General features: G+C 32.0%; 1 protein-coding gene across 1 annotated transcript in view; it reads left to right on the top strand.

The window, feature by feature from the left end:
- Nucleotides 1–21,533, top strand: part of LOC129216627 (teneurin-m-like) — a 117,646-nt gene that overhangs the window by 59,585 nt on the left and 36,528 nt on the right. Inside the window, exons 5-11 of the mRNA XM_054850843.1 lie at nucleotides 5,694–5,881; nucleotides 8,528–8,620; nucleotides 16,416–16,687; nucleotides 17,728–17,839; nucleotides 18,204–18,308; nucleotides 19,494–19,688; nucleotides 21,284–21,493. Coding sequence (XP_054706818.1) covers nucleotides 5,694–5,881; nucleotides 8,528–8,620; nucleotides 16,416–16,687; nucleotides 17,728–17,839; nucleotides 18,204–18,308; nucleotides 19,494–19,688; nucleotides 21,284–21,493 — 1,175 coding nt within the window. The remainder of the gene's footprint in view (nucleotides 1–5,693; nucleotides 5,882–8,527; nucleotides 8,621–16,415; nucleotides 16,688–17,727; nucleotides 17,840–18,203; nucleotides 18,309–19,493; nucleotides 19,689–21,283; nucleotides 21,494–21,533) is intronic.

Raw genomic sequence — 21,533 nt, 5'->3', positions numbered from 1 at the left:
GTTGGGTTTCTTATTTCTACAAAAGGCTACTATTGTAACTCACGATTGCAAAAAACATAATTTGAACGTCAGGTGTCAAAATTCAAGTGAATGTCAGGGACTGAAAGGGTTGTGAAAAGTCGAGAGGGTTGGGTAAAGTCGATTACGCGGAGATATGGACACTACCGCCCCTGAAAAAAGACATGCTCGCGGAGATTTATTTTCCTGTTCGTACTTTATTTTTGTTATAATTTTAAAGTAAAGTGAAACCCTGATTTTATTTCCCCCGAATCTACGTTTTTCTTGCATTTCACGTTTTTTTTTTTTTTTCTTTAGGTTCCAGCTTTTCCGTAAACTAATTTTGTTAATTTAACATGGATTGTAAGTTTGTTATTTATGAATTTTCCGCGTTTTACGTCTTCCCTAGAAAGTTTTTAAAAAAGAAAGAAAAAAATGTTCTAAAATGAGCGATGTGTTTCAGTTGCTTCTTAAAGATAATCCACTTTGTTGAAAGTTAATGAATGAAAACAGAAATGTTACTGCTCCATCCGTAGCCGACATTATGGACGTCCCCCAATGAAGATGAACAACAAGAACCGGAGAAATCCTTTCTTGTAATGCTGCATTAAAAGAGCTTACAAATAGATGGATAGAAATTTTCTTTCTCATAAAGACCAGGAAAAAAAAACATTCAAAGCGTTTCAATCCTGGAAGATGTTGCATTTACTTTGAACTCAATGACTAAAGAACAATTCACCATTACGCACTATTTTCAATTTAAACGCCCGGATTAGAAAGATCTAAAACAATATGTATAATAATGTTTTTTTCGCAAACTATAGATATGATACCTTTTCGAAGAGTCATCTTTAGTATTTTTAGTTTTTTATTAATTAATTTTTGCTTTCTTTGTATTTTCCGAATTTTACGTTGTTTCAACCCAGTCCCTTCAGAAACGTAGAATCGGGGTTTCACTGTAGTAATGTATACTCACTTTACGTCAATAAAACGAGCTGATGTGTGCATCACATGACTTCCTTATACACCAATTTAATGTTGATAGTGCCTTGGAGTAAGCAAAGAAACTTGACATATTTTCACCCCAAGATTGTTGCGAACCCAAGCAATAAAACGTTTCAAACAGATTAATATTCCCAATGTTGGCAGTTTTTAAGTGATTCGTTGGTTAACTCCGTAAATATCGCCAATACTGACCAAATTGAAACCAGATAATTAAAAAAAAAGAAATAATAACACCATATTTGCAACCAAGTTGGCGACGAAAATTGGCGATCAAAAGCTTGGCGATGTATTGCCAAGTGTTTGCCAAATTATAACACCACTTCAGTTTTCATTTAAATTGACAATGATTTTCCCCCAAAAAGGTGTAAAAGACCCCTTTTGGAACATCCGAATGCCACCAAAGGGAGAGGTACACAACTAGACCCCACTAGGAGTCTACGTACCAAATTTCAACTTTCTACGACATACTGTTTTTGAGTTATGCGAGATACATACCCACATACATACGTACATACGGACATCATGAGAAAACTCGTTATAATTAACTCGGGGTTCGTCAAAATGGATATTTCGGGTGTTTATACGTTCTTAGGCATATATCCACGTGTGGTCAGGTTGGAAAAAAAAATCACTATTCACGCGAGAGTGAGCTAAATGGAAATTAAGGCCGATTTTGGAGTGATTTTTTTTTTTTTTTTGCGAAAACAATATACTTTTTTTACTATGTAAAAGGAAGTAAAAAGGAAAACCTACCTGGTTTTCCATGGTGCATATGAAATGCATGTTTGAATTCTTAAGTTTTCTGATATTGAAAATGCATCAAGTAATAAAAAATACTTTATCCCCAAATCGCATTTATTTTTTATCATCAGTCTCAAATAATCCCTTAAAAAACGTATGATGTGATCATTTTAAGAGGATTGTAATGCATATTCTCATTATGTCGACGTCGTTTCGGTAAAAGATAAAATTTTTCATTTTCTATTCCAAGCAACTTATATCCGCTTTAAAAAGCTTTCCGTAAAAATCAAAATACGGGATCTGTAATTTGAATCTTTCGCCGAGATTTTAAGGATTCTCCAAATGCATTTATAGATCAAACGCAGCGCTTGGAGGCTTTATCGCTTTTTCTTTCGTTAAAAGATATATTTTAGGAGCATTTTAGGGGGGAACGCTCTTGTGCATATTCAGTTACATCGCAGGCTAAGATGTTGCTAGAACTAGAAACCAACGGGATAGTGTATGCTGTTAATTACAAAAGGATTTTTTTGGGGGGGTAGGGGGGTGATATTTTCTGATTCGAAATTGAAATTTTTAATTTTTTTCCCCTTCTTTGGTGATAATGTAATACTTGACATAGAATGGAAATTTTGAGAGAGAGGAATAATTTTCAAATAAAGAATTTGATTTATCAAAGACATTAAAAAAAATTCCTTACGTAGCAGTGAGCAAAAGTGTAAATAATGTTTTTTTTTTCATGGGTCTAAAAATGTACCCTCTACAAATTGCAATCGCTAAAATGAACTTACAATTACGATAGTCACGATCTCTAAAACATGTGTTTAACAAATGTCGTCGTGAATAAAAGCATAATTTATATGTTTTTGAATTGCAGTAAGATTTTCAAAGATCGAAAGATGCTTTTGAATTTAAGTTTTATGTTTTTAACCAAGTTCAGATAATGATATCTGATCTAATAAAACGAAGGAGTGTAGATGAATAAGTAATAACTTAAGGAATTAATGCTTTCAGAATAGTTTTCTTTTTTTATATATATAGAAAAATTGTAAATGGTAAAGTTTAATAGAAACTAGAAATACTAAAATCTGAACCTTACATCAGAGACGGTAAACGCTAGTATAATGCCCGTTTTCAGTGGAATGGACATGTACATGGAGTCTCGAAAATCCAAGGTAATCGGGACTCGCACCAACTCGGATTACTGAAAACTCGGATTATCCGAAAAAATATTTGGACTACATAACGACATGCAACGTTTACTTCCTTATGCTATGAAAAGAAAATATTGTCTCCTTGAAAAATTCATCATTCAAATTTCAACATAAACAGGTGTTTTAATTAACCCTAAACGAGTTTAGATTATTTTTTTTTCTTGATGTCTACACATACTTGTGCGTAGATTTGCAGGCAACCAAAAAAATACCCTTTGATAGCCATAGAATAAATTTTGATGAGTTTTGTCGTGACATTTGTGTCTATGTGTGATCTTACATAATACAAAAACGTTATTCATAGAAGGAGAAAAAAAAATTGTACTATACAATTTGTACAACGTCGAGTTTTGCACTTCCCTTTTTAATTGCAGTCGGGTATTCCAAAGGAGCTGTTTGTTCGTTCTTTAAGGCAAAACAATATGTTTTAGTTTCAAGTTATTTTTTGTATCAACCTACTTCCTACTCGCTCCAAGGCGTCTCTTAGTCAGTCTCTAACAGTCAATGAATTTTTCATGTCATGTTATTGACATGAACCGTTCAATGTCTTTTTAGTACCTTATTGTATGTTGTCAGGGAAGTTCTAAGCATAGCAAAATATTTCTATTTTTCGATTAAAACATTTTTTGTCTGTAAAAAATATATCTTAAAAATATCGACAGAGCACCTCGAATTGAGCGGAACCTCGGACTTTTGAGACTCAGATTTTAATGACTCTACTGTACATTATTTTTTCCCAACGGTTTAAATTATTATTTATCAACAAATGAGATATTTTTCCTTTACGTTGGAACCCTAAGCTTTCAAAACCTACAATTTGTTTCGTTATTGCTATAATAATGGAGCAAAAATTATTAAGTAACTAGAAAATAGCCCGTCAAGATATGACGGATGAAAATTGCTTCTACATTTGAACGAAGCAATTGCTTATTTGGTGACAGTTTGTTAGTTGAAATTTTAACCCTAACTCCAGTGGATTAACCCTAAACTCCAGTAGCGTTCATTGTCGACCACTTTTTCGTTTCATCATTCCCCTGAAATGACACAGCCTTTTCAGTAAAAGTTAAGTTACTGGATCCAATTCAGCATTGTCACAATAAAGATTTTCCCTACATGTTAGACATTACCAAAACATATAATCAAATTATCATGCCGTGGCGCGAGTTTCATTGTTGATGACGTCAGGAGCGTTACTGGAGCATTAGCTATATATATATATATATATATATATGACGATACATGCAGCAAACTACAAGAGGTTGACTTTGTATGCCCCGCACGTGACGCATGCGAATGAATTAATTTTAGTAACAAAGTTATTAAATAAATATAATACTGTGTCAGGAGTATCTTTGTATCAAATGTAATAATTTAAAAAATGCTTACTCCTGTTTCATTAAAATATTAGGGTCTATAACAAAATGTTGGTGAAATTTTCGAGTCGGATTGTTTTGCACGTGACGGTGGCATGGCCCTATAATGCATTCAGGGAAAAGTGATAGTGGAAGTAAATTAAAAGAGTGTTGCTGTTAGACGCCATCATTTGCCAGTTTCGTGATTTTTGAGCAATCAAATTGATTATTGTTCTCATTTGACTGTTTTGAATTCCTATGATTTTATTTTTCCCCCGCCTCCCTCTACAGCACGACCGGCACCTGCTGATGCTGCTCCTCTAGCGAAAACCGTCCCCAGGTTGCGTCCATATCCTACACACACACACGCAAAAATACACGCACGAGCGCAAACACACACACACACATACACGCACGAGCGCAAACACGCGCATACACACACGCACGCACACACACACATACGCACACACACACATACCACACACGTACACGCACACACACATGCACGCACACACTCATGCTTGCACACAGACACAAACACACGCACACGCGCACTTACTCACATACACACACGTGCACACACTCACACAGAGACGTGCACATACACACACGCACATACACACACGCACACGCACTCACATACACACACGCACACACACTCACATACACACACGCACACACACTCACATACACACACGCACACACACTCACATACACACACAACACACACACGTGCACACACTCACATACACACACTCACACACAGACGTGCACACACGCACATACACACACACACACACACTCATGCCTGCACACAGACACAAACACACACGCCTACATACACACACACTCGTGATTGCGAAAAACATAATTTGAATACAAGATGTCAAAATTCTTTTTTTGAGCAATCACTTGATTGCTTATTGCTTTCATTTGACTGTTTTTGGCGTGCTATCATTTTTCCCACCGGCGCGGCGCCACCCTCTACCAGCACCACCCGTCGCGTCGGCCGGCCTCACGATGCTGCTCCTCTAGCGAAAACCGTCTCCAGGTTGCGTCCATATCCTACACACACACGCATACATACACGCACCAACACACACGCACACACAAACACATACACACACGCATGCATACAGACACCTACACACACACGCATACATACATACACCCCCACACACACACATTCATACACAGAACTACCCACACACATGCCAGCACTGAGACACTAACACACATGCCTACACACACATACACATACCCCTACACACAAACACACGTATCCCCCTCCCACACACGAACACACACGCCTACATACACACTCGTGATTGCGAAAAACATAATTTGAATACAAGATGTCAAAATTCTTTTTTTTTTCTTTTTTCAGGTACAATCTAAGTTACTCTTCTGGTGTCCCCGTTCCCGTCTGTAACAACGTTCGGCGGTCGAGTGCGAGTCATTATTCACGTTTTCAGTTCCGAAAATCCTTCTCTTCGCGGTGCACGTGGAAATGCACGGCGATTGTCTGTCTTTTCATCTCTCTAGCCATTCTTTCAGCCCTAGCGTATTTCGTTGGTAAGTATGGAATGCAGTTACTTTTCTTTTGCTTTTCATGTATTTTTACAAAGTAAATAAGAGTAAATTGTCCCCAAAAAAGTTCTTTATCTTGTTATTATTATTATTTGTGGTAAATCAGTGTTAATTTCAAATATTTTTTCACCTAATGCAACTGACCGTCATAAATTGTCAACCACTTGCTGAAAAAAAGCCAACTTCGTAAAATATCGCCAAGTTTGCAAAAAGTGTAACGCCAACTATTAGATGCTGAATCCAGTGTCTATTTGGCAATATTTGACGAGATTTCTATAAAAATCATCGTTAGATCTTGATATTTTAAAAATGAATCTTTGTAAAAACTGTTTCCTGCTATGTTGTTCACAAGAAACTTGGTGGGCGGAAGCTTTACCTTTTAAAATTCTCTTTGACTCACTCTCAGACATTTTTATTATTTTTACACGATATATTTAACTGTTTGTTAAGTTGAAATTTCAGAAGCCAACCAAAGTATTTAAATGTGAAAGAAAATTAAGAAAAAAAAATTATTTAAGAATTGTGCTTTTAAGAGTTCTAATTTTAACGAGCGTACATACGTACAGGCAAGCATTTCTGTTCGTTATTAAAAAATATAGTTGTACAAGATGGTGTCAACATCTTTTTTTTCTTTTTTTTTTTTCATTTTTATATACAATCGATATTTCAAGAATAACTCTGAAGTAGATCTTTCAAAACATCCGTTATATGCTTAGCCATTTTGTTTGCCTCATCCATCTTTTTAAAAGTAAGCATTCTAAAACTCGGATTTTTCTTTAGAAGGCATCATATTCTCCTTTCAAATCTCTGACAGCAAGTTAGATACCATCAACAAATGTGAAAAATGATTCTATTGTCTTGCATCGATTTTTGAAAGGTTCTTAAAAGGGATTTCTTTGTCCTTCCTGGTTTCAAAAATTGCGAGCGATTTGAAGTATAGTCAAAAGACATCGTTTGGTTGACGTTGGCGTAAGAGGCAGAATTATGTGTTGGCACCGATAGCGAAACTTGGCATCGTTTTAGCCACCTATAAGATAAATTATTATTTAGATTAAGAAAAATGTTTGTATTGAATATTGCGTTGAAGAGTTGCTCGAAAATATTACATTTTAATCATAATTTTATTCACGTTGAAAAATCTTTTCTGAGATGATGGGTCACAGTTTACATCTGTGAGAAAATATTTCATTTGATACATTGTGATAATCTATTATTTTTACATAAACGATTTTTTGTAATCCAGAAGCATTTGTTACAACGTTAAATCGCACAGGATGTTTTCCATCCATAAGTTGACCCCTTTTGTGTTGAAAAACGGGATCTTCGTAACCTCGAAACACGTGAATGCCCTTCTCTGCAAATTCGTGCGATTTTACGTTGTAATTTTTTTTTTTTTTTCACTTTTTCTTCAGAAAGGATTTTTTTTAATTTTTTTTATTCCTCAGAAGCACTTGTTTTGTGTTTAATAATTAATTTTTACTGAAATCAATAAGTAGATAGGTTCATGAATATGCTCTAAAATCTGTCTACAACGATATTGTTGAGACATAAAAAAAATATAGATAGGTTATCATAAAAGAGTTTGATTATTTATGCTCACGCTTTGCTGGGACAAAAGAAAATATCGTTATGGACAGGTTTATTGTTATAAACAGAATTGTTATACACAGGTTTTACTGCAGTGTTGCATAAACAAATGAAGATTATGGCGAGAAGCATCTTCTCATTTCTGAAAATTGAACTGAAAAAAAAATGGCTGTTCCAGACTAATGATCTTTATTAAGCGTAAAACTGTAGTAACTGGATGTCTAAAAGCTATTTGGTTTATGCTTCAAGTTCATTTAGTTTATAAAACACGTTTGACGAAGTACTACAGTCAGTTAATTTGCAATAAGTTACTGCAAGATATATGCCAATTGCACAACGGTACAGTTAAATCAGTAAACCTATTCTTTAAATTAAAGACCTATTCGCAAAAGGTTAAACTGACTGTAGCTCAACACAAAAGCTTTTTGGTCTCGGTAACTTTTACTTGAATATGGACGATGTAAAAGAAAAAAGAAATATTTCAACGGTTAAATCGTACAACTTTGCAGGGAACTGCATACATATGTTTCGGGGTTACAAGGAATCCTTCTTTTTTAATGCAAAAGAGTTGAACTTATGGATGATAAGGCATCTGACAAATACGACAGACGATGCATTAAAAATCACATCAGCTTTGATTGAAAACTAAAAGTACGCAATAAATTCAAACATTTCCACTTTTCCACAAATGCAATATATAAACGATAATCGATTTAACTTAATTTATTTTACTTTTACTGAACACCCGACCTTACAAATATTGAAAATGAATCATATAACAATGTTCTTCTTGAACTATGCATTAAAAATATTGATTTCCCTCTACAATAACATTATTAAAGCATTTCAAAGGAATAAAAAATTATTTACACAGAAAATACATGCCATAAATGGTATAATAAGTATTATTTGCAGTCACTGATGAAGTGAAAAAACTCCTTTTATGTGGAGATAATACCCGAAAAAAAGCTTATTTTCTGAGCATTTTGATGAATATTTTATGCTGTAAAAATTTCGTGGATATCATAGTTATTTTTCTTTCAGCATTAATGTTTCCATACTGGCATCATGCCAGTTCACATCCGTGTCCTGTTATGGTTGATGACATGGAACAAGAAATTGGAAGAATTAACTCTGGTGAGTGGATTTTGTTTTCTTTTTCTTCTTTTTTTTTTTTTTTTGAATTATGGTTTTAATGTATTGCGTTCGAGGTTTTGAAATTTTCAAGTAGTTTATTAACTTGGACTTTTTTTAAAAAACTTTTCTGATCATAAATTCCAGTTTTAAACATCTGTTTTTAAATTATTTTACTTAAAATTCATTTTTAAACAGCATCGCAATGGATTTATAAATATTTTCCGATCGTGAAATTAATCAATCAAGGAATGAATATTTTATTGAATTGTAAAATAAGCAATTTAATCTATGCAATAATGTACAACTCTGATAGCGAAAATCGAAACAAAATCGTAGCGTATAATAGAACATTGACTTTTCTTCAACTTTGCCATTAAAATTACGCAACATCTAATTCGTAAAATTAAAAATCTGTGTGCATGTTTGTGTGTAAACTCAGGGCTGCGGAGTTGAAAGGAAAATAACCGACTTTAGTCACGATTTCGGAAATTTTAGAGCATTCGACTCCGATTCCTTTACCCCAAAAGCAGTCCGATCCGACTCTATGGCAAGTTGTGGAGTCAGAAAGGAAATAGTCGACTCCAACTCCGGGAATTTTTAGAGCCATAGACTTTGACTCCTTTACCCCAGGATCAGTCCGATCCGAAGACATGGCAGATTGTGAACTCAGATGCAAAACAGTCGACTCCAACTCCGGGAAGTTTACACCTTCGACTCCGACTCGGACCTCTTTGCCCCAGAATCAGTCTGATCCGAAGACATGGCAGGTTGTGGACTCAGAAGGAAAATAGTCGACTCCAACTCCGAAAATTTTAGAACCTCCGACTCCTTTACCCCATAATCAGTCTGATCCGATGCCATGGCAGGTTGTGGACTCAAAAAGAAAATGGTCGACTCCGACTCTTGTAGTTTTAGTCTTTATACTCCTGACTCCGACTTTTTTTATCCCAAAATCATTACGAGGACTCCAACTGCAAGATCCCGTTAATCGTAGACCCACATCATTGATTATATAACACTCAACTTTTTACGATGAGTCTCTGACGCCTGAAAAAAGTTCAGGAAATTCAGTTCAGGAAAAAGTTCAGGAATGTTCACGAAAAAAGAAGAAAAATAGTTATAATCAAAATTAATAAATAAATTAATGAGTTATGGAGCTTTCCACCGACAAAAGGAGACTTGACAACTTAGCTGCGAATGTTTCTTGCTAACTCGCATCTGCTGATAAGTTCGTCTGTTGTTCGTTTCTATAATGTATCACACCAAGAGAGAAAGACGCGAATAAACTGGTTCCCAATCCCAAAAACGGTTAAGTTATAAATAGAAATAACATTTTACCTGAATAACATAACATGTCAAAAAGTTTGTTAACTACCCAAATTTAACTTACATTCGTCTCTCCTTTTCTTTTAAAAATCTGTAAAACAAGTCTTCTATACAAAACTCGATGCATATTTTTTTTAATAACAAAAGAACTCCTTAACTAAATATCTACTGAATGCTAATCTGGGTGATTTCACGCTTATAGTTGTTCAAATTTGAAAACATTAATTTATCAAGCTGTATAAATGAATCCTGTTTAATGGAATTTATTGAAAGAGTAGATTTCGTTGATAGAAAGAAGAGGAAGAACTCCTTTCAAAAATTTTGTCCTTTAAAACGATTCTATTAACCGCTTACAGTTTAAAAAAGTAAAATTTGCCTCTTTTAGTTAATCGATGTTTCTATTTCGAAATTGTTTATAAATTGGCCAATATGAGCTTTAGTTTTTATCGAAAATACTTTATAAAATTTAAATTTGTGTCAAAAAAAATTGTGCTTTGGGACGCAATTTTTACGTTATTTTTTCTTGCTTTTTAAAGCTTACATTAACTTTCAAAAAGATTAACGGCTTTCGAGGAAGGAAGCTGAAAAATGCGCATGTTCTACTAATTTTAATTAAAATTTTCACAAACTTAAAAATTCTCAGGCAAAAACGAGAGCCCTTTTGTGATAACGTAACATCCTGAACTAGCTTCCTTTTGCGAGTGATAAAGGATGGGGAAAATTCTAAAACAAACGGATACAGTGTTAGAAAACGATATTGTTATATCGATTTAAGACACATCAATTGACTGATTTAGAATAAAAATAATCAGAGGGGGGGGAGGTAGGCTAAAACTTTTTTTTTCTTTCGTGGCAAGTGTTAAAAATATTGGTTAAGTTATAAAATTAACTAGTTGGCTATCCCTCAGAAAAAGAAGTGTCTATATAATAATGCATTGTGATCAAAATTAGAAAAAAAAAATCACGAACATAATTACTACGAAACTTAAGCTTCAAAAATGGCTTTCGTATCCCGGAAACGATCCTGTAAATGTTGTTTTACTTTTAAGGAAGTTACGAAGCTGTAAAAACAACTTAACCAATTGAGTGTGCGTTGTACTTTAATCTTTCTTATAGTTTTATCTTCTTCTTCTTTTTTTTTAAAGTTTTTTTTGAATACATCATTAAAACTAGTGGCTTTGTACTTCATTTTATAAGATAATTTTTGTCCTTCTCTGGTACAAGTACTATTTTCTCCTTGACAGAAAAATTTAAGTTTAATTTTTTTTATACATTAATATTTTTGTTTGATAAAAAGGTAACCGCCCCCCCCCCCCTCCCATCCTGTAAATGTCGTTTTACTCTTAAGGAAGTTTCGAAGTAGCAAAAACAACTTACCCAACTGAGTGCGTTAAATGCTTGATCTCCTTACCTTCTCTTCTTTGGGGGTTTTTTTTTTTTTTAGTTTGTCTCGAGAACATCTTAAAAACTGTATTGTCATGTTAGTGATTTTGTGCTTCATTTTAAATAATCAGAAATAGTTTGTCCTTATCCAGAAAAATACTATTTTCTCTTTCACAGAACAATTTTTAGTTATATTTTCTTTATTTCTGTACATAAATATTTGTTTGTTAAAAATGTCACCGAAAACTTTCCTATGAATCTTGTTTTACTCTTAAGGAAGTTGTGAAGTAGCAAAAACAATTTAACCGAGTGTGTGTTGTCTGCTTCAAACTTATTCTTATCTTTTTTTTTTTGGCAATCTTTTTAGGTTATTTCGAGTACATCTTTAAAAACTATAATCTAATTAGTGGTTTTGTACTTCATTTTATAAAATATATTTTGTCCTTATCCGGTTAAAATACTGTTTTCGCTTTGACCAGAATAATTTTAAGTATAATTTTTTTTTAAATAAACATTTTTGTTTGTGGAAAATGTTACCGAAAATTAACCTGTAAATGTTGTTCTACTCTTATGGAAGTTATGAAGTAGCAAAAACAACACCAACTGAGTGGGCGTTGTCTGCTTCAAACATATTCTTATCTTCCCTTTTTTCTTTTTTGTTAACTATCTTTTTAGTTTTTTTGAGTCTACATATTTAAAACTATAATCACATTGGTGATTTCGTACTTCATTTTATATAGTATATTTCGTCCTTATTCGGTTAAAACACTTTTTTTCCCCTTTGGGACCAAAACAATTTTAAGTTTAATTTTTTTTTTCCTTTTTTTATATATATTTTTGTTGAAAATGTTACGAAAATTATCCAGTAAGTGTTATTTTGCTCTTAAAGAAGTTATGAACTATTAACTAACTGCGTGTGCGTTTTGTGCTTTAATTTATTAACTTATTTTTTTTCGTCAATCTTTTTTACTTTATTTTGAGTACATCTTTAAAACTGAAGTGGTTTTGTACTTCATTTTCTATAGTATATTTGTCCTTATCCGATAAAAAACATTCTTTTCTCCTTCACAAAATAGTTTTAAATTTTCTTTTTATAAATATTTTTATCAAATGAAAATGTTACCTAAAACTAGCCTGTAAATGTTGCTTTACTCTTAAGGAAGTTTTGAAGTAGCAAAAACAACTTAAGGGTCATTCCATAGAAATGTCAACCTCAACCTCAGAAATTTTTTTTCAACAAAGTCCTAATTGTGACTTATCATTTCATTCAGCATACTTTCTAGTACATTAATCCAGTAACAGTTTGCAAAAATTTCATTCGGTATTTTTCTTCTAGCTCTAAACGTGCAAGGTTGTGGAAAAGGCTTAAAATACGCTAAAAACATGCGTCTAAGTTTTCTTGTGTAACGTAATTTTTTTTTTTTTTTTTCAAATTTATAAAAGAACTATTTTTATTCTAAAAGATTAGACGTTGGCCCAATAAAATTGACTGTTCTTTTTGCATACATTATAAGATAAGTATTTTAATTAGTTTGGTTATTTTCCCTGAAAATATTTACGTTACGTTAGTCACGTAAATGAACTATTTTCTGCATAAAAACTAAACCAGATGATTGAACCAATTAGCACTTTTTTTTTCTTATATCTGTGTCATATCTACTTAAAAAGTGCAAAATATTTATTTTTGTATCAGCAGATATAAAATAATTAGTGTGACTAACGTAACATTTGAGATGTGACTAACGTAACAGTTTGCATGTGACTAACGTAACATTTTAAAAATGACTGATAATATTTAAAACTTATTTAATTTAATGTACATTTTCATGAACAATTTTGAATAAGTAGGCATTCTATATTGATAAAAATATAAAGGGTGAAAAATACCAGTAAAATTACATTGTAGACCTTCAGTCTATTTAGAAAAATACTTTTTTTAAGGTCTTTAAAAATATACTTTCAATTTAAAGAATTATTATTAAAAAAAAAGGGTGAGTCAAGCAAAATGAGTACTCTGCTGAATGTGCGTGCATTCAACACAAGAATCCAAGCTAAATAATTAAGATAATAGAAATATAATGTTAACAAAGGATAACGTCTCTATTTTTTAGAAAATACATCTCCACCAATTATTAAAATGAAGTAATGGCTGCTCGTTGGAAAAAATTTGAAGATGTTATATCATGATACAGTGACAAAAAGCGCTGCGGCCATATATTTCAGAAAATGCAAGAATGATCATTTAGAAATTCAAACATTTGCGGCGATATCTGGAATTAAAATGCATTCTCTAAAAACGTTCGAATATTTTTTTTTCAATATTACATTTTAATTCAAAAGCATGCGCAACACTATTCGTTCGATGAATCAGTAAACCTTAAAAAATAATATGCCATTGAAAAGTACTACGGAGTTTCTTATAACGATAACTAGTATATCGGCAGAATACTAGAATTCGGTGAAACTATCAACTTGCATAAAGTTAACTTTTTAAAAGAGAGATATTTAGAATTTAACTAGCCCAAAAATGAGGTTATTCAGTTTGTAAAAGCAGTTTTTTTATTTGTTTATTTTTTTTCGCACATTCAAATTGAGTTAATTGAACTGAATCCTTCCATTCAATTTTTTACACTAATGTAGAAAAAAAGTAAAGAAAGAACCATAATGCAACACAAAGGGGGTTCCTAAAAAGTGTAAAAGTAATATAAGAGCAAAAGATTAATTACAAAAAGTTTTTTATATGCATTCATTGCTTGTTATCCGATGGTTACGTTAGTTACACACAGTTTTTCGTAAACGCACCATTAAGGGCCAAAAAAGATTTATGTGTAATAAATCTGTAGTATATTTTTAAAAAAAGACTGTTTACCTCTTACAAATATATCGGTCAATTTTAAATGCCTGCGTAACTTTCAGAAAAATTTGCCTCGTAACATAAGCATTGTTTCTCAGGGTTGCAAAAATGTTACGTTAGTCACGATGCCTTTTTTGGCAAAAAAAAATACCTGCCAGCGTTTATTTTGCTTCAAATTCTTGGTAGAAATGAAAAATAGTCACTTTGTACATTCTAAATCTGCATATTAAATCAAAAAACATTTATTTTTATTCTCGGTGTAAGTAAAAAGAGTAAGAAAATCACCTGGGAATGTTACGTTAGTCACTATGGAATGACCCTTAACCAACTAAGTGCGCGTTGTCCGCTTTAATCTCTTATTATCTCTCTCTCTCTCTTTTTTTAATAAATTTTGCCCTTACCCGATAAAAATACCATTTTCTCCTTGACAATTATTTTAAGTTTAAAGGTTTTTTTTTTTTTTAATACTGTTTTACTCTTAAAGAAGTTATGAAGCAGCAAAAACAACTTAACCAACTGTGTGTGCGTTGTCTGCTTTAGTCTTTATTTTTATTTATTTATTTATTTATTATTATTATTTTGTTTTTATTTATTTATTTATATATTTTTTGCATTCTTTATAGTTTATTTCAAGTACATCTTTAAAATTGTAGTGGTCTTGTACTTCATTTTATTTTATAAATTATGCCCTTATCAAAAATACTATTTTCTCCTTGATAGAATAATTTTAAGTTTAAAGTTTTCTTTTTTTTTATTAAATATTTTTATGTGATGAAAATGTTACTGAAAACTATCCTGTTAATGTTGTTTTACTCTTAAGAAAGTTATGAAGCAGAAAAAACAAATTTACCAACTGGGTATGCGTTGTCTGCTTTATTCTTTTTTTTTGGGGGGGGGGGGGCAATGTTTTTAGTTTATTTCCCGTATATTTTTAAAACTCTAATCATAATTGATTTTGAACTTCATTGTACATAATATATTTCGTCCTTATGAGGGAAAAACGCGATTTTCTTCTTGCCAGAAAATTTTTTTTATCAAGGTTTTATCTTCCTGAAATAGGATTTATGTTTGTCGATGACATTTAGTGTATTCTTTATTTACTTTATTAGAAATTGATGTTTTCTACCGCTGAATGTAAGGTAATTTGTGCCATAGTTACTGTACCTTACTAATGAATTTTCTTTTAAAAAAAGTGACTCTTTTCGTTTGCCGACGCCAGTTCAGAAACTCTCCACGCCTAAGAAATAATTGCATATCCAAGTACCTTTAATCGCATTTCAGGAATGCACCTGACCATGAGATCCGACATTGAAATGTTAACAGAGTCCCCCACTGTGTAATCTCAACATAATCATTGCCTTAAGAAGTCTCAACAGGTACATCGCGCCCGAGTCGTAACAACGAATGAAGAGTGGGACGAGCACTTCCTCACCACTCTCTGACGCCCTCTTCTTACAATTACCCATTGAAAGGGTAAAGTTTCTATGCCGCGCCCTATTCACTGCTGGGGAAAAAAAATAGCTGATATTATTCTTGGTTTTTGCTATTTTTGTGATGTCAATTTTGAAAATAGTTCATTAAACTTTGGATTTTTTTTTTTTTTATTACACCGATTTAGGTGCGATCTTATTTCATTATTGTTTTTCCTTTTCTCTTACTTATTATTATTAATATTTTATTTATTTATTTATTTTTTAATAAATCGTAAAACTTACGCACTTTTATTCTTTCAATATTTGATGGAACTACACATCTCAGTCATTTTTCTCAAAAACATTTTTATTGCCTATTAAAGTCATTTGAGAGGTCTATACTCAAAATTATTTTAGACGTTTTCTATGAAATTGGCGATGACTAATAATGAAAAAAGCGTTATAGTTGTCGCTAAACTTTAATGATTGAAAAAAAATCTTACAAAATTATTTTTAAAAAATTCAAAAAAAAGATGGTTTAAATTCATTTTGTTTCTCTTATTTCAGTTAAATTCATCAATGAAAATAAACATCTCCTCCATTTTTTTAAAGAACATTAGTTTTTAAAGTCTGGTTAGGACTTCAAAGTCTGGAATTGCTTTCTCAAAGTCATTGATGATGATTTATAGTAAAAATTGCGTTACAGTACGTTTGGTTGTCGAAAAAACTTATTCAAAAAGTTGATACGAGTTTTAAAATCTTTTTAAACAATCTGTAAAAAAAATAGAAAGTTAGATTCATTTAATTTCTTTTATTGCAGCTAATATTCCCAAGAAGACTCCACCACCTAAAAGTGAGACTTTTTCTGAAATTCAGTTGGGTAAATCTTCTAGTGCCAAAATTGGAAGTTTCGGATATTGGAACTACCAATTCCATCTTCGGAATCCATCTCTAGTCAAATTTAACTACACACTGACGAATGGCGCCAGTTTAGGGGTGTACGGAAGGAGAGACGGTGTTCCAACGCATACGCGGTACGACTTTTTTGAAATACTGAAGCCGAGAAATAGGCGTTCAAAGAGGTCTGAAAAGGTAAATTTTTACATGCATACCTATTTGTTTTTTATCCTCTAGTAGTGCATACATTGTAACAATATCGGCAGAACATCTAGAAGATCACACAATATCTGTCAATGTTGCCAGAATATAATAGTGTGCTACTAGAGTTGTCATATAGACTATTGATTAATGTCTTCTAAAGTACTTATTTAAAGTTAAATTTTTCATAAAATTCTTATTGTCTTTTTGAAAAATAATTTTGAAATTACATTTCAATCATGCTTATCTGCTATATGATGTATAGTTGTACTGTTGATTATAAAATATTTTTTCAATTGAAATATTTTATCAAATTCTTAGTTTAAACTATAACTTAAAATTACATTTTATTCTAGGGAAACTGCTTTAACGGTTTATGTGTTTCGGATTAAATCACTTCTAAATTACTAAAATAATATTTTTAAAGCGATCTACATAAAACTTTTCCACATTTGATTCAATTATTAGTCAAAGTTCGGTACTGGCAGAGTGCATTCGTCTTTCTTCCTTATAAGTTCCTTAACAGGTTCTAAAAATCCTTTAAGCAAATGTAGGATTTTGTTATATTATGACTTTTAGTTCTTCTACACAACTTCCATTAAATAATTCCTTTTATATTGCCAATTCATTATCAGGTAGATTTTTCCCTTTTGCTTTGTTCTATGTTCGAATTTTGCGCTGTTAAAATTACAACAGTTTCTAACTTCTGGTTGCAATTGCAAAACTCCCCTAATTTTTATAGATAGAAAGTTTAAAATTCTAAATTCCGATATAAAATAGTATTATTTAATTTAACATTTCTTTCGAAAATTTATACAAACTTTTTTTGGAAGCTACTTTTTATTTCTGCACATTTAGAAGATTTTTATTTCTCAAAATTACTGAGGAAAGTAAAATATAAATATGCAGGAAGGAATGCATGAAACGCAAGTTCTAAGAGCACCTTATTAATATTAATTACCATTATTATTGTCCAATTTCCCATACCTTTATCAATATAATCTTTCTTTTCTATTTTCCCCCCTAAATTTTAGGACAAGTTCAGTGTAGAATTTGTACAGTTTTTAGATCGTGGTTTATGGTACATATCTGTATATAATGATGGTGATCAAATTCATGATGTGATTTTCTCCTCAAGATTCACAGGTAATGAAATTTTGATTATTTATTCTAGTAGTTTAAATAAATAAATAAATTATAACCAAATGACAATAAGTAAAAAAAATTGTTTATGTTTCTGACACTTCTTCTTACCTTTTGGAAATTTTATTCTCATGAAGTAACATTACCTTAATTGTGGTTAATTCATTGTGCATCCAGTATGCACAGTATAAAAAACGATAGTTATAAATAAATTTAGTTGTGATTGAATTGTTAATAAGTAAATATCTTTATTCTTATGAAAAAGGAATCCAAATAATGAAACATCAGCTAATTTAAATGAACTGACTACTAATTCTCTTATGTGAAGAAATTTTATTTGTTAAGTTTTGCTCTTTTTGTTCCACAGATGATTCCAGTTTGCCTTGTCCCTATGACTGTCATGGTCATGGTTCATGCGTTATGGGAAGGTGTGTCTGCAATCCAGATTATGCTGGTGACTCTTGCGCATATCGTAAGTAATGAAGTTGACCCAATTAATTAAGCAGAAAAGTTTTTAATCTGTAAAATTGGGCTTATCAACTCTTATTTTCTTTGGTTACATCAATTGTAATGTAGATTTGAAGAGTGATTATTTTCAAGATCATAAGGTAAAAGGTAGTACATGACCTAAAGCTGCTAAAGGGCAGTACTATAATTCAGATGTTCTAAGTTGAAATAAACTTAGGACAGAACTAGGTGTCCTTACTTAGGCATGTTAGAATTGCTGAATGCATTTTTTATGATCTACTTTATTATGCCAACAAATACTTCATCAAGACTGCTCATATTCAAAGCTCATTTTCGAGCAAGCTCTCACTCTGTCAACATAATTAATATTGCAAAAAACATTTCACAGCTATAATTTTGATTAAGAAAGTATTTTATTAAAAAGACCGAGATTATTTATTACTTGTAGTAAGTAATTTTTATCAGAAACTCATTTTCTATTTATTCTAAAACCAGCGCCCATTTATTACAATTAATAATATACAGTGAAATATTGCTTAAGGCTTTCACGGCCGGCGTCAATATAAAAAAGAGAACATTTCTGGGCTTATTGGCCGTGGTCTAAATGAAAAAGAAGAAAAGTCAAACATTTCGTTGAGCTCTGCGGCTGACATCATCGGTGGATGGATTCGAAATTTTACTTCGAACCCATCCACCGATGATGTCAGTCAAAAGAGCTCAACCAAACGTTTGGTTTTTCTTCTTTTTCATTTAGACCACGGCCAATAAGCCCAGAAATGTTCTTTCTTCATGTAGTGAAATATGTTCGACATGAAAAAACCTACCATGAAACATTAGCTAACGTGAAAGGTTGCTGCGGTCTGGATAGCATGCTCTGCAATTGAATACAAATCTTTCAGTACAAAATTCTTTAAATACAAAAACGTATTTCTGTCTCCTCAGTTTCCTATTAAACGATTTTCACTGTATGCTGTTTTTTTTTTTCAATAACTTCAATTAATAATGTATTTTATTGCACATAATTTTTGTGGCTACATTTATATTCAGTGACACTTCAGCCAATTTTTATAGATGAATAGTAAATCTCTTATGCACTGTCAAATGTTCAACTTATCTTTCTATGAGATATAACAGCAATAGTTTGGATTTATATGTCTCAAACTGTTTAACAAGCATGGCTTATTTTCAGGTGTTTGTCCAATTTTATGCAGTGGCCGTGGTCAGTATGTAAATGGGGCATGTCTTTGCAGCTCAGGATGGAAAGGCAAAGAATGCCATTTGAGAGATGATGAATGTGAAACAGCTGATTGCAATGGTCATGGAGATTGCTTGGATGGTCTTTGCAGGTGTTTTCCTGGATATAAAGGATCCCACTGTGAAGAAGGTAATTTATTACGTAAAGTGCTTGGGTAGTTATTAAAATTTCTGATGCATTTCCAACTAATGTAATACATTTGTATTTATTTACTTTTATTGATGATGTTTATTTATTTTTTGGAATGTTAATTTAGAACAGATTAATCTTTTAAAACCCAATGCACTTGCTTCAACTTAAATTGCTGATGTCAATAGAGTGTCCCATCTCATACTTTTCATTTTCAAATGAATACTGACTGTCAAATTGAACACTTATTTTATTTGATTCCTTTCTTAGAATATTTACATTCCATCAAAAATTCATTTCATCAATAGAGGATTTTTTTTTCTAATAACACAGCATTCACAGATGATAATGTAAATTCTCTCCTTTCAGATTCTATCCCAGAAATGTATTAATTTAATACTTACATGGAAAATAATGATTAAAAGATATCTTACGTTTAAAGAAATTATGGTTGAAATTTAGTAGAAAAACATTTTATACATTTTGTTACAGTAAATTAACTTTAAAATTGTTTAATTGATATGCAGTGAATTTGAATGTGAAGAAAATCTTCATTCTTTTGTTTATTTACATGTTGTACCCCGGCAGCTAACGTGACACAACGCAAAAAAAAAAAAAAAGACGTTTGAGGAATGAGTGATTTAGTGTCAAATATTACAACATGTGCAACAAAATTATGTTGAGATGTTTACTGATTAGTTTTTGTTGTCTTAAGAATGCATACTTAAAAGCTCGAAATTTTTTCCTCTAAATTATGATATTTTAATTATGTGTCGTTATTGATTATATCAACTCCAACATGCGCCAGTTATGATAGTTTACTTTGCAAGTTTTGTGGCAGAAAAGAGCATCAAATTCAGATTTTAAATCAGTTGTAAGTACGTTTTTCTAAAACTGAGTTGCGTTACTTTTGTTGCTGGGGTGCGATATAGTTCAATTTCTAAACCTTCTGCAGTTTTCTTGGAACAAAATCCATTTTTCCTATGCCTTTACTTTGGCAACAGATTTTGCAAAGTACAGCCAAGAAGATATCATTTTAAATTTGCCTTAAATATAGTAATTTTAATAAAATATGCTAACATATTTTCAAAAATGTTGAATAAAATAGGGAACTTCAGATTCAAAACATTTCACTCCTAGTTCTTTGCGATTAATTTGTTTGTGCTGCTTTTAATCAGCAATTAAATTATAATTCCAAAATAATAATAGAATTTAAGAATAGTTATTGTTGTTTTATAGTAAATTCAGTTAGCATAAGCATATATCTGTACTTCAGAGCCAGAGTGATGTAAGTTCAAAAATTGCGATTTTCTGTTTATTTGTGCATTGTATGTAGAAGTGTATTCCGTATCGAGCCATGTGAACGTAATTCTTTAAAAAATAATTTCCTTTTCAATTTTTTACTAGGGATAAAAGAGCGCACCTCCCATTCTTTGCATGAGCCAGAAAAAAGTATTTACTCTCTACTGTAAAATTGTCATAATGTGACTTAAGTCGTTTTGACTCTGAGGTACAGATATAATGACTGCCACAATTAATCATTGTTTTTGCAACTAACAAGCAACAATGGCCTGATTGTTTTCATTCCTTTGCAGTGGACTGCTTAGATCCAGATTGCTCTGATCATGGTATGTGTGTGAGTGGAATGTGTGTTTGCAGAAAAGGTTGGAAAGGGGCAGACTGCAGTGAACCAGACTCGGATGCGCTGAGATGCCTGCCCGACTGTTCCGGCCATGGACAATTTGATCTCAAATATCAAAAATGCAACTGTGATGAACAGTGGACTGGAACTGATTGTTCTCAAGGTAACCAAATCCTTTTTAATTGTACATATAAGGCAGTAAG

This window comes from Uloborus diversus, chromosome 2 (assembly GCF_026930045.1).
Source record: "Uloborus diversus isolate 005 chromosome 2, Udiv.v.3.1, whole genome shotgun sequence".
NCBI classification, from domain to species: Eukaryota; Metazoa; Arthropoda; class Arachnida; order Araneae; family Uloboridae; genus Uloborus; species Uloborus diversus.
The sequence above is the reverse complement of the archived record's forward strand: the minus strand, read 5'-3'. Positions and strand labels throughout refer to the sequence as shown.